The sequence below is a fragment of the Taudactylus pleione genome, unplaced genomic scaffold (assembly GCF_031769625.1).
Source record: "Taudactylus pleione unplaced genomic scaffold, aTauple2 ptg000253l, whole genome shotgun sequence".
NCBI classification, from domain to species: Eukaryota; Metazoa; Chordata; class Amphibia; order Anura; family Myobatrachidae; genus Taudactylus; species Taudactylus pleione.
The window spans coordinates 588,965-601,906 of NW_028284655.1; the positions used below are offsets into that span (position 1 = coordinate 588,965).

Consider the following 12,942-nt stretch of genomic DNA (forward strand, 5'->3'; position numbering starts at 1 on the left):
GGCTGACCTGTAAGCAGCAGATGCTGTATGGACTTTTGTATTATTACAGGAACTGGTAAGGCTGTTACTATAGAGACTGTAGTCTCGCCCCGTGTGTTGACGAATGAGGTGCAGAGTTGGCAGTAACAAAGGCCGCCGTCTCCCAGGGGCCTGGCGCCCGCCACGCCCCTTTGGTTGTACCGTAAATGTTACGTCATACGGTGCCGGGCCGTCGCACAGACGCAGCCTATCAGTACGAGTGGGCGTGGCGTATCACAGTCCTGTCTGGGTAATCTAGGCCGAGTAATTCGGAGAGCCCCAGCACACGTGGAGGTGTAACCGCAGGAAAGAGACGGTAAGCGGGGACAGGGGGGGTGTGGCCGGCACCGCGCGAGCCTGGCTGGGCCTCAGAGTCCGGAGCCGGCAGAGGGGGGGAGGGGGGGGGGGGGGGGAGTTATATAGGAGTTACGGGTGAGAGGCGCAGTGGGAAGATCTGGGTGGGAGATGGCGGCGTGTAGACGCTGTGTGCGGGCATGAGGGGCACGGAGACCGGTGCTTACTATGTGTATATATAGTACCTGAAGGGAGGAATCAGAGGGCGGGTATACAGGCTGTGGGATATGGTTGCCGGGTCCTTGTTGATGTTGTACGTACCCGGCCATTCATGCTGTGTATGGGGCCTATGCTCCCTGAATAATGGAGGCGCGGGTGTATGTCCGTACAGTATAACAGGAGGGCTGGGGGGAGTCTGCCATTGTCCCGGGGACAGCGGCCTGTCTGGTGGAGCTTATGTGTGTTACTGGGGGGGAAGCTGGAGTAAATTACCTTGTGCTGATTGGCTGTGTCCTTATCCCCCACACACACGCAGGCATGTTCCAGACCCTTCAACGTGACCCCTTCCATCAGGTACACAATACTCTGCTCCTGGGCTTCCTTCTTAATTTATGATTGCAGCCACCTGTGTTGAACTACGACACAGGCGACTGCAGTCATAATTGAAGAGGGAAGTTCAGGAGCAGAGTATTGTGTACCTGATGGGAGGGTCATGTTGGAGGGTCTGTTCCCCTCCATGCACATACACAGGCATGTTTCCCATACGTACACAGGTATGTCCCCTATAATCTTGTCTGTCTGTGTTATGAGGAAGTTACTGTATCTTCTGCTGTATTTCTGGCTCTCCAGGAAGAAACACAATACTTGAATTAGACAAAGTACGTTTCTAATATTACTCTATTTGTTTCAGACTCAGGGAGGTATTAACTATGAGTGTGTGGGATTGAGCAGATTGACAGTGGCTTTAACTATAGCTCTACATTTAGTTTCACCTATTTGTGACTAGCCCAGTGGTTTCCAAATTTTTTTGAATTACAGCGCCCTAGAGTATCAGCATTGTTTTCACGGTACCCCTGAGCCAAAAATTGGATATTGAGAAACTCAGAAAAATATTTAGTAAAGTTAAGTAAACTGTGGTTACCTGTCATCCTTATGTTCAGTAATATGGTGGTGGACAGGTTTGTACTTCTGTTTGTCCACATATTTACATTACATTGACCGTAAAGAATTTGATTTGGTGCTGGACCACCAACCTGAGGCACCCCTGCAAGTGTCCACCCCAGGGTGCCACAGTACACAGTTTGGGAGCCACTGGACTAGCCTCTGAATCCATATATGTTAACAATCTTCTATGTCATTTAGGCGTATGTATATTTTGGATGTTACATGCCTGTTTTGTTGCCAGTAATCTGATACTGGGCGGAATTCAATTGTTTTCGCGGCCCGCATCTCCCGTCTAAAGTGACAGGAGTTCACGGGCCGCTATGCAATTGTTCTAGTTTTGCGTGCTGGGCGCGATCGCGAAAAGTGATGTTTGGGTGCCCAAACAGGTCACTTTTTCGCACATTTCAGCTCTCATCCCCCTGGGGCTGTGAGCTGAAATGTAGCACTGTCAGCTGATCGTGCCCGACAGGAGCAAGAATTGAATAGCTCCGTCGAGCGCGATGGGGGCAGGAATCAATTGAATTCCGCCCACTATGTTCAAATTGTGATTGCAGCCTGGCTGAACTGTCATGGGGCAATTGTAACATAACTCCTGTATCTATAAAACGTAGCATTTTTTTAGTGCAAGAGTATAATTCCGAGGTAGAAAAACAACGTAGAGTTCAGTATTTCTTTTCAGAGATGGGGAAAATGTTTCTTTCCTTTGACATGATTGGAAAGGTCTCCCATGCATGAGGACAGTAGCTGTTGTGACTACCTGGATTCTGTGACTTGTAATGAATGCCCTGATGTACTGTAGTTGTGTATGGGAATACCCTGACCATGCTCATTAAACATTTCTTAGATGTTTAGAGGAACATTCAGATTATAGTTTTTTTTGGCTTCATGATGAATTCACGTTAAAGTTGTACCTTATCCGTTTTTGATTAAGCCCATAAGTTATTTGTTATACATCTGTGTCTTCGCACATCTTTGCTGCAGTCACAACAAATAGCCCCCTAGGTGCGCCAGGTCCCATGAGACTGCAGGCACTGGGCGTCTTTTTCGCATCTTGTTTTGCTGAACATGCATCTAAGTCTCACTGTGATGCAACTAGGATGCACAAGACTGTGCTGATTAATTTGATGTGACTTGTATATCTGCATAATAATTCAGAGACTCAGTCAAACACAAAGTGCTACGATGCAGCGGTCGCAGCCTTTTTTCCCCACTCCAAGTTCAATTTACGGACTCGGATGTACACAGATCACACGTCAATGTAATTAGCACAGTCTCCTGGTGCATCCTAGTAGCATCGCATTGTGAATTAAGGTGTCCATAGATCTGCGATAGATTGTCGCTATGTAGCAATGCGATCGGAAATGCCAATCTGCCAGGTGAAAATGCCGACCGCCCGCCATCGATGCTCAGCGATCTGTCACAGGATCGCTGAAATTTTACATGTTAAATGTCCCCGATTTGACGATCACGATCATTTTATGATCGCGATCGTCATATCGGGAAAATCCAAAATGTTGGACTTCTGCGATGTCGTGTTGCAGGATCGCAGCAATTCGTCGCTAATGTATGGGGCCCTTTAGATGCATTTTCAGCAAAAAAAGATGTCTGCCGCTAGCAGATTAGCCCGGGACCAAGCGGATCACTCATGCCAGTGATGTCACTCTGCGCGGCTTATTGAGGATAGATGTAAGATACATTTGTACATGTCCTATTAGTTGTTTAATGATATCTTTGTTCTCAGGGCCTGATTCAGAGTTGTATGCTAATGCCGCTTCTGCTGCATCAGTGTATGCAGTGTATGTGTGAAAGTATGCAAATATCGCAGACACCACTGTATTTATGAGACGCCCACCTGTGGCTTTGCAAGTCTAAGCATCGCAGATCCTTCTTTTATCGGTCGTCTGAGTAGCCACATGGTCGCGCAGAATGACCGCGTGTACTGAGACACCGCAGACAATTTTTCTTGTGTACGGGGTGGCAGACACATTATGACACGACACGCCTGCATTCTATGCCATCACTCCCTGTTACCATCCACAAACGCTCCCTAACTCATTCACACTGCAAGTTTAAAGTTGCTGTGAGCGACTACGGTAATGTAGCCTGACACATGCACAGGTTACCTTTTTATAGCTCAACTGTGCAAACATCAGCATATCTCTGAATCAGACCTTCACTGTGCTTATTGATCCTCCACATTACTATTGCAATGTGGTATCAATTCAACATTATAAGGAATGAACATAACAAATTGTCCTTTTCCATTTAGATATCATGACAGAACAGGATGTGGAAAACGAGTTGTTGGACTATGAGGAGGATGATGAGCCCCAAGCAGCAACTGAGACCCCGGCACCAGCTGGCAGAAAGGAAGTTAAAGGATCCTACGTTTCTATACACAGCTCTGGTTTTAGGGACTTTTTATTAAAGCCTGAATTACTCCGAGCGATTGTAGACTGCGGCTTTGAACATCCCTCTGAAGGTCAGTGGTTTACCTAGTCTTTCCCCAGTATCATTGCTAAATATCCTGCTTAACCACTCAGAACTTGTCTGATGTCACCCCATACTCTTATATATTCTTATTTGTTTATGACGAGACTTCCTTTTGTTGACCACTCTTCACTTTTTATTTCAGTTCAACATGAATGTATTCCTCAGGCCATCCTGGGCATGGACATCTTGTGTCAGGCCAAATCGGGTATGGGGAAGACTGCGGTCTTTGTCCTGGCCACTCTTCAGCAGATTGAGGCAGTAGAGGGACAAGTATCTGTTCTCGTTATGTGCCACACTCGTGAGCTGGCTTTCCAGATCAGCAAGGAGTATGAAAGATTCTCAAAGTACATGCCAACAGTCAAGGTAAGAGCTGGACTTCATTGCTGAAAACAAAGCACACACACTTTTACATTTCTTAATTCGCTTTTTATATTCAGTTATAACGTGAGATTTTTTTTTTTTCTTCTCTTATCTGTCCTATCTTCTCACATCACAGGTTGCTGTTTTCTTTGGTGGTCTCTCTATTAAGAAGGATGAAGATACGATACACAAAAGTTGTCCTCATATTGTGGTGGGAACTCCAGGCCGTACCTTGGCACTTGTTAGACAAAAGACACTAAGTTTGAAAAATGTTAAACACTTTGTCCTGGATGAGTGTGACAAGATGCTGGAGCAACTAGGTAAGGACTTGAAAACCATGGTGAAGTTGTTGGGTTCAGTAGATGTACTGAGGGCCTCATTTATCAACGAGTGATATTCTTGTTATCACTTGTTACTGATCTTAAACTAGGTATACAGAGCGATGTGTACCCAGCCACTGCGTTTGTCCCGACAGGCCGACATATCTGATCCTGAGTACGCATCAGAACAAGGTTAATGAACGACTGAACAATCCCTTGTTACGTCCATCTTTAGCTGCAGTGTGGTCGCATGCGATATGCAGCACGGCCGACCGGACAATGGTGCATGTGGCCGGGTTAGCGCGCGTATTGCCAGTACACACTGAGCGATGCAGCCGATATGTTCTGATTCGGCTGTAAACGACATATTGTGCCGACATCGTCTCGGTGTGTACCAGCTGTAAATGGTGCTCCAACCAGTCTGCTCCTAACTGTCATTTATCAAACACATGACATGAGTTACAATTAGTAACAAGAATATCACTTGGCGATAAATGAGGCCCTGAGGGCCAAACCGAATACTAATTAGACTATGTGCACATTCTGCAGTGTACACACCAATGTGATTGCCCCACCTCACACTTCCGTACGCGAGAGTAGCTAGCCTCATCGCTATCATCGGCACTTTTACCTACTGCATGCTGGGTACAGGAGAGCCGTCTGAATTTGGCATCCACCCAGAAACGCCTATTTAGCAGCCACAGTTGGACTGTTTAAAGAGGGAACTAGTTTGAATCCTACATACGGTCACAAAGATGTCTATCCAGCCTGTAACGCCTACGCAATATGTGAAAAATCACATGCGGCCATGTTCGTTGTAAGACTCAAAATAAGGTGTTAGAATTGGAGCTTTTGGTTTGTAATGTTTGTTTCTCCCCATAGATATGCGCAGAGACGTGCAGGAGATATTTCGCCTCACCCCTCACGAGAAGCAGTGTATGATGTTCAGTGCCACTCTCAGCAAGGAAATTCGGCCTGTCTGCAGGAAATTCATGCAGGATGTAAGTTCTCAAAGCTCTTTAGCCTGTGGATGTGGCAGAGCTCTATTGTTCTTGTACAGTTATAACTGGCAATGGTTTTGTTTCCTCAGCCTATGGAGGTGTTTGTGGATGACGAAACAAAGTTGACGCTTCACGGCTTGCAGCAATACTATGTCAAGTTGAAAGACAGCGAGAAGAACCGCAAGCTGTTTGACCTGTTAGATGTGCTGGAGTTCAACCAGGTTAGTTTAAAGTTCTGCTGACGTCGTCATGATGTATGTACTCCAGTGCTCTGCAAATCGTAACTGCAACCTTCTCATTCAGGTGGTGATCTTTGTAAAGTCTGTGCAGAGGTGTGTGGCACTGGCCCAGCTTTTAGTGGAACAGAACTTCCCAGCTATCGCTATCCATAGGGGCATGCAACAAGAGGAGAGGTGAGGTGTTTGCTTATGTGTGTGTAGAGGGGCATGCATCATTATGGGTAAAATAATTTGACCTTAGTTTGACTATACCGATTTAAACATTGCAGGTCATGTAGTGTTGGACATCCTGCATTTACCCATTATATACACAGTACAGGAAGTGCATGTCAATACACCTTATGTGCTATGATATCTCATTTATTTCACGCACACATCTCTTAGGAGTCTTGGATGGCGTGGCTATGGGTGGTGGCCTAGGCTGGTATTGGCACCATGGATGTATTATTACTGTTTAGAGCACCACAGATTTTAAAGGTACCAGCGTATCCGTATTGCCTTTAACTGTGTTAGGGCAAGTTTCAGTTTGTTCCATCATGCATTACATCCAGGGCAAGCTGGGGGCCTATAGTGCACCATGGATAAATAATTTTTAAAAGTTAAAAAACTTAATTCACCAGTTTACTGCTTCTAATTACTGTGGCCCAGGGGCCTCCTCCTTATTTCAATAAGAAATCATCATGAAACCATAAATTTCTCCTTCCGGATCCCCGGCTAAAATTAGAATCCAGCAGCTTCTCCCTTTTATTGATACAGAACATGTGGAATCCCCACTGCAGTACATTGAAGTGATACGCTTAAAGCCTATCTTGTGCTATTAGTGTTAATGAAGAGAAAAAAAAAACACATCTACCCATTCAGTCAGACATAAGACTTTCCTCTAGTCTCCAATCCTGCAAGTGTTCCCTGAAAACTCACCTCTTCAAGCAAGCTTATCAGATTCCAGAACCTCCCACATAACCTTCATAGCTTCCATATCTAATTACATCCCCTTTCACAGTCCACATACAACCTCACACATCGTCTTTCTCTCACATCCTCCTGACATTTGGTCGACATTCCTGTGTGACTGGATCATGCAGCCAACCAAGAAACTCTGCATTCTGGCTGGACCACAATGCAATATATAGCACCTATCCTTGTGTATCAATGCCTATTTCCCTATAGATTGTAAGCTTGTGAGCAGGGCCTTCCTTCCTACCTATATATCTGTCTGTTATTACCCAGTTTTGTTCTATTAATGTTTACAATTGTAAAGTGTAACAGAATATGCTGCGCTATATAAGAAACTGTTAATAATAATAATAATAATAAGATAGCTGCAGCTTTGCATTTTATATAAATAGCATATTTTTATGGAAATGTACTATTTTTCCTTTTTGGTCATAAATTGAGCCACAGCTCTGTGATCCCCAATCTATCATTATTTTTTGTGTAAGAGTTCTCACTGTTCTTTGTTTTGCAGGCTGTCCCGATACCAGCAGTTCAAAGATTTCCAGAGGAGGATTCTGGTGGCCACAAATCTGTTTGGACGTGGTATGGATATTGAAAGGGTTAATATCGTCTTCAACTATGACATGCCTGAGGACTCCGATACCTACTTACATAGGGTAAGGTCCCTAAATCGAGTTGGAATAATATCAGGAAGCCTGATACGGTCTACAATACGTTCTAGCTTGTGGTCTGGCTCATTTCACACAAAGTTCTATGTAAGTGATAGGCCTTTTATGTCTTTCTGGTTAGGTGGCTCGTGCGGGCCGATTTGGCACAAAGGGTCTGGCTGTGACGTTTGTATCTGATGAAGAAGATGCCAAAATCCTAAATGATGTCCAAGACCGATTTGAAGTGAATGTGGGCGAGCTGCCTGATGAGATAGATATATCCACCTACAGTGAGTATCTAATCATTACTGTCACCCCTAACCCTGTGCCTGTGTGTCCATTTTAACCTTGATTTCTTTGAAGTGTAACTATTTGTTTAATACACATTCAGCAGTTAAGTGCAAGCTTTGGTCTTGTTGGCAATTTCAGTCAGAGGCTGCGAGTTACAATGGTCATTGTGCAGAGTAAAATATCCTTACCCTAGTCACAGCTATATCGTTACTATCTTCAGTTTCATCAAGCTCGCTGGCCGGTTACCGTTTAAACATATGTGAATGCGATTACTGTTCTATGTATATTGTACTTTAGCTCTATTGAGCCTTTCATTACCCTAGGGGGCAAATACAATTAGCTGTGAGGTTCTGTTGGCACCGTGCATGCTAATGATCTTGACCCATAGAGGTGAGGAGGAAGAACTAAACAAGATTTTCCTACTGTAATAACCCTTTATGTGCACTGAAGAACCTTGTGCTTATGTGAATCTGCCCCTGTGTATTAGTACAGGGTAGATTATTAACGTTAGTTATCTTGCTTCAACCTTGCCCTTATGTAGGCTTTTTTGTTTTTGTTTTTTTTATACATTTCATCTCTCCTTTGGCATAGCCAACATGTAAGAAGGACATGCCTGACTGCACACAATAGAAGCAGACCATATATGGGGTGTGAATTAATACTTACCATTAGGAACAAGTGATATTGATTCCTAGTGGATTGAGTCTATATTTGGATATTTCCTTGTTGACAGGGTATCAAGTTTCCCGACACAGGGGGTATATATTTACTAAAGTGTGTCTTAGAAGTGGCGATGTTGCCCATAGCAATAAACATTTATCTAGTACCTCCTAGAAGAGGCCTGGCCAACCTGTGGCTCTCCAGCTGTTATGAAACTACAAGTCCCAGCATGCCTTGCCAGAGTTTTAGCATTTCTAATAGCAAAACTGTGGCAAGGCATGCTGGGCTTGTAGTTTCACAACAGCTGGAGAACCACAGGTTGACTAGGCCTGTCCTAGAAGATAATAGCTATAATTTGGTTGTTATGGGTAACATCTCCACTTCTAAAAACCTGCACTTTAGTAAATATACCCCCTCCCCCTTGATGTTCCTTGTTACTCATGTTCACTTAATAGAACAGGTTTTTGTATAGTCAAGTTGGGTTCACAGCAAAATAATCTGTAGAAAAGTGCACATATCTATTTTATTAGCGTGGTATACAAATTGTGCATTTGCTTTATATATAAACTTGTACCTTGTGCATAAGCGCTTCATGTATTGGAATATATTTACATATAGAACAGTGAAATAACTTTTTTTTTTTTTTTTTTTACCCCTCTTTTCCACAGTTGAACAGAGCCGATAACACACCGTCCTCTGCTGTCTGCTTCCAAGCCAATGTTTGGGACCTCTATGCTCCTCGTCTGGCCACAACCCCAGCATGGGGGGAAATCATGATGTGTGTTGATTTTACAATATCCAGGGATTTTTTTTATTAATGACTTTGGTTTTTGTGTAAAGATGGAAAAGGAATTAAAACTTTTTTTATGGTTTAAGTTGTGTGTTGCTGCAATTTTTTCCAAATGTGAGAACACCAGTAAATGTAAATTGGAGATCCGTCTGTCACTAGGGATACTTGTGTTATAGGCTGACTGGCGAAGCAGAGGAGCTTAGTTTCTGAAGCCTGGGTTGAGGCCAGTAGGGAAATGCAGTGCAACAATTGTCAGCTTGGTAACTTCAGTCCACATTCAGGCTTGTATCTAGTTGTCAAGTACATCATAAGCCAGACTCTTTGCTTGTTGTCTTGCTCTGTGAGAAGATCACATGAGAATTTATTTGACTTGTATGTTCAGGAATACATATTAGAATTATTCTACACAATGGTAGCAACATGAGTTGGGGTTCCTGTAGTGCTTCCCTGGCTGAAGCAATTTAACCCTTTTAAGTAGGAGCCCCCCCCCCTGCACCTATATTGAAGTGCCCGTTCATGGGCTCTTCCTCTTTGCAGGGTTGGGTGCTGTCATCTACGTTGGACAAGAATTGCAGCTAAACTTCTCTACCATTGGCAGCGTCGACAAACTTGTCATTTACCTATTCCAACTGACATGGATAGCAAAGGTTCACACTCACATTTGCCAATATCCACTTATTTTCCGAATGTATTGTATATTACTAATCATGCCAATGCAATTGGAAACCTCAATTTACAGAACTCTCATTAAACTACTTAAGTTGCTAAGAGTCCCTGTCGCATGTATGTGTATATTATGAAACTGATGCACAAAGGTGCAGTTACCAACAGGATCTAGGGGTCTATTTACTAAGCAGTGTTAGGAGACAGAGTGATAAGGTGCCAGCCAATCATCTCCCAACTGCCATCTCACAGGCTGTTTGAATAATGACAGTTGGGAGCTGATTGGCACCTTATCATTGTCTCCTAACACTGCTTAATAAATAGACCCCCTAGTCATATAGGGATCTATGTACTAAGCCATGGAGAGAGATAAAGTAGCAACCAATCAGCTCCTAACTGTCACTTTACAGACTGTTTGAAAAATGAGTTAGGAGCTGATTGGTTGGTGCTTTATCTCCACCTACTTTATCCATCTCCAAAGCTTAGTACATAGACCCCTTAGTATCTTGTAATAGTTTGTAAAATAAAGTATGGGTAAAAGTGTCAAACTACTAGAAGATACTAAGGGGTCTATGTACTAAGCTTTGGAGATGGATAAAGTAGGTGGAGATAAAGCACCAACCAATCAGCTCCTGTCATTTTTTTTCAAACACTGCCTGTAAAATGACAGTTAGGAGCTGATTGGTTGGTACTAGATCTCCATCATTTGATGGATCTCCCCCTTCGATAAAGCTTCCCCCAAGAATAGCTTCTGCAGCATGTATATAGAAGCTGACACACTTACCCATACTTTATTTTACACTTTCTATGATAAAGCTACCCCCAATAATGGCTTCTGCAGCATGTACAAAGGGGGAGATCTATCAAATGATGGAGAGAGATCTAGTACCAACCAATCAGCTCCTAACTGTCATTTTACAGGCAGTGTTGAAAAAAATGACAGCTGATTGCTTTTTTTTCTTTTTTTTTTAATCCCCCTCCAAGGTTTGATCCCTTCTCCCCCTTGGTAAGAAGTCAATGAGATTAGAGACGTCTTCCTTACAGATGAAATTGCGCTATAGACTAATGTAAATGTTTATTTGCAGTCGATACAATGAGACCTAATCACATGTATTATTTAGATAGATTTACTAGTCGAATGGGGAACAACCTAGAAGTTCTGTCCTTACCTTGCTTTGTGTGTTTGTGTTGCTGAATTCGGAATATACTGGAGGCTTGAGATGAGTGACTGCACAGAGCCAACGCATATAGTCTGCCCGAACCTGTGGGAGAGACCATTTTAAAAATCTGTAGTTTAATTGAATTTTGTTAAATCTGTCTCTAAATCAGGGCTTGGCAAATCCCGGGGGCCAGGTCGCCATGGCTACCAAATTTTGCAGGGAGGGAGGTTTTACATATAAGTTTGTTACGCAGGGCGCCACCTAGAGGAGGCCACCCTGACCCGGCCAGTGACATGTAAAGCGGCCTCTGGGCAGACTGTTACTGTGACACAGCTGCCTGCACAGTCGCGCCGCAGCGCTCAGGAGGGCACCCGCCAACTTTGCTGCTAGAGCTGTCCCCGCTGACAGTACTCTACTGCCGCTATTGGAGCTAGCAGGTAAATATGAGCAGGGGAGGTGGGTACTGTTTGCCCGGACTTGCTGGAGGGGCCCGGACCCGGCACAGCCCCCACTCCCTCATAACTCACTGCAGCCCAGCACATGCTGTTGTGTGCCGAGCTGCAGTGGGAGACTGCACTCGGCTGCTGCTTATGTCTCCTATGCCTGTGCGGGGGGGGCGATCACTGATCGCGCCCCCCCCCCCCCCCCCCCCTCCCATGGAATGCCACGGAGTTGAGGGTCACACATTTTTTTTTAAGCCTAAGGGTATTCAAAGGGTTGGAGAGATCCACCGACCTTAACCGGGGTGTGGATCATTAGGTCTACATTGTCTAGATAGACAGATTCTGAAGGTCCACACTATAGGTCGACTGGTGACAAGGTCGACTGGTATGAAGGTCGACACTCGTATAGTCAAATGGTCGACAGGTTTTTAAAAAAAAAAAAATTTAGGGTTAGGCACTTTGACGGGTTGACTAGTAACAAGGTCGACACTCATATAGTCAAATGGTCGACACTTTTTTTTGTCAGGGTTAGGCACTTACCCCGACAGCTAGGCACCAGGAGGGAGGGTTAGGGTAAAGATTAGGGCTAAAAAAAACAAACCATGTGTCGACCATAGTGTGTTGACCTAATGACCATGTCGACCTTGTTACCTGTCGACCTTCAGACTATGGTGACCTTCATACCTGTCGCCCTACTGCCTGTGTCGTCCTTTAGTGTGTTGACTTTCTGACCCTGTCGACCTTTAGTTGACCTTTAGTGTGTCGACCTTCAGTCCCTGTCTATTGCCTATCTTCCATTGTCTACCCAAATATTGTCTATCTAGACAATGTAGACCTAATCACCGGATACCCCTTAACCATCGTGCTGTTGAACTAACATGGGCCTGAAAAAATGCCAAATCATGTACATATATAATTCTATATAGAGAGCTAGTTTGTGCAAATGTAATTGGTTTACCAATGGACTTATCCTACAAATGACCAACATTTTGAACCCCCACCACATACCACTGGGTGAAGGCATCACCTTCCACTCCATTTTGAAAATCAGGATTGTAATAATGGTAAAAATTGAGATATGAGGGTTCATAATAAGCCTTTTACATAGGATTAACCATCATTTTTGAGTTGACATAAGTACAGGGTTATTAGTAGTTGCCATATCCAATTCCACATCGTATTGATGTAGGTAAACAATAAGATGACTTACGGACACTGGAACCATATAAATGAATAACACTGGTTAACAACAATTTTGTCCCAAGAATCAGTTTGGCTTGTACTAAGTATACTTTATATGCTGAATCCAAATAAACAATTAGATTTTACCTATGAGGCTTAAGCTGGGTACTCACTGACAGATACAGTACATCTGGAAAGTATTCACAGCGCTTCACTTTTTCCACAGTTTGTTATGTTACAGCCCTATTCCAAAATGGAATAAA

The 12,942-nt window shown here is 43.8% G+C and overlaps 3 protein-coding genes across 8 annotated transcripts in view; 1 reads left to right on the forward strand and 2 right to left on the reverse strand.

Annotated features, from left to right (window-relative positions):
- Positions 1 to 826, reverse strand: part of LOC148515086 (serine/threonine-protein kinase N1-like) — a 106,764-nt gene extending 105,938 nt beyond the window's left edge. The window contains exon 1 of one of the 2 annotated variants that reach the window (XM_088480312.1): positions 805 to 826. The gene's annotated coding sequence lies outside the window, so the exon portion shown is untranslated. Of the gene's footprint in view, positions 1 to 7; positions 173 to 804 lie in introns of those variants that run through there. The other variant, XM_088480309.1, reaches the window with a different exon arrangement.
- On the forward strand, positions 154 to 9,316 carry LOC148515087 (ATP-dependent RNA helicase DDX39A). 5 transcript variants are annotated; one of them, XM_088480317.1, is made up of 10 exons: positions 154 to 334; positions 3,746 to 3,958; positions 4,112 to 4,332; positions 4,466 to 4,649; positions 5,532 to 5,650; positions 5,740 to 5,871; positions 5,954 to 6,063; positions 7,355 to 7,499; positions 7,633 to 7,780; positions 9,110 to 9,316. In XM_088480317.1, the coding sequence occupies exons 2-10, from the start codon at positions 3,751 to 3,753 to the stop codon at positions 9,124 to 9,126; spliced, it is 1,284 nt and encodes a 427-aa protein (XP_088336443.1). In that variant the 5' UTR covers positions 154 to 334; positions 3,746 to 3,750; the 3' UTR covers positions 9,127 to 9,316. The 5 variants fall into 5 exon arrangements, with proteins under 5 accessions (XP_088336443.1, XP_088336444.1, XP_088336442.1 ...); XM_088480318.1 differs by lacking the exon at positions 154 to 334 and adding an exon at positions 430 to 450; XM_088480316.1 differs by lacking the exon at positions 154 to 334 and adding an exon at positions 511 to 531.
- LOC148515088 (adhesion G protein-coupled receptor E5-like) overlaps positions 8,958 to 12,942 on the reverse strand; it is a 216,890-nt gene continuing 212,905 nt past the window's right edge. Inside the window, exons 18-19 of the mRNA XM_088480313.1 lie at positions 11,064 to 11,156; positions 8,958 to 9,569 (exon numbers count right to left, since the gene is read on the reverse strand). Coding sequence (XP_088336439.1) covers positions 9,537 to 9,569; positions 11,064 to 11,156 — 126 coding nt within the window. The 3' untranslated portion in view covers positions 8,958 to 9,536. The remainder of the gene's footprint in view (positions 9,570 to 11,063; positions 11,157 to 12,942) is intronic.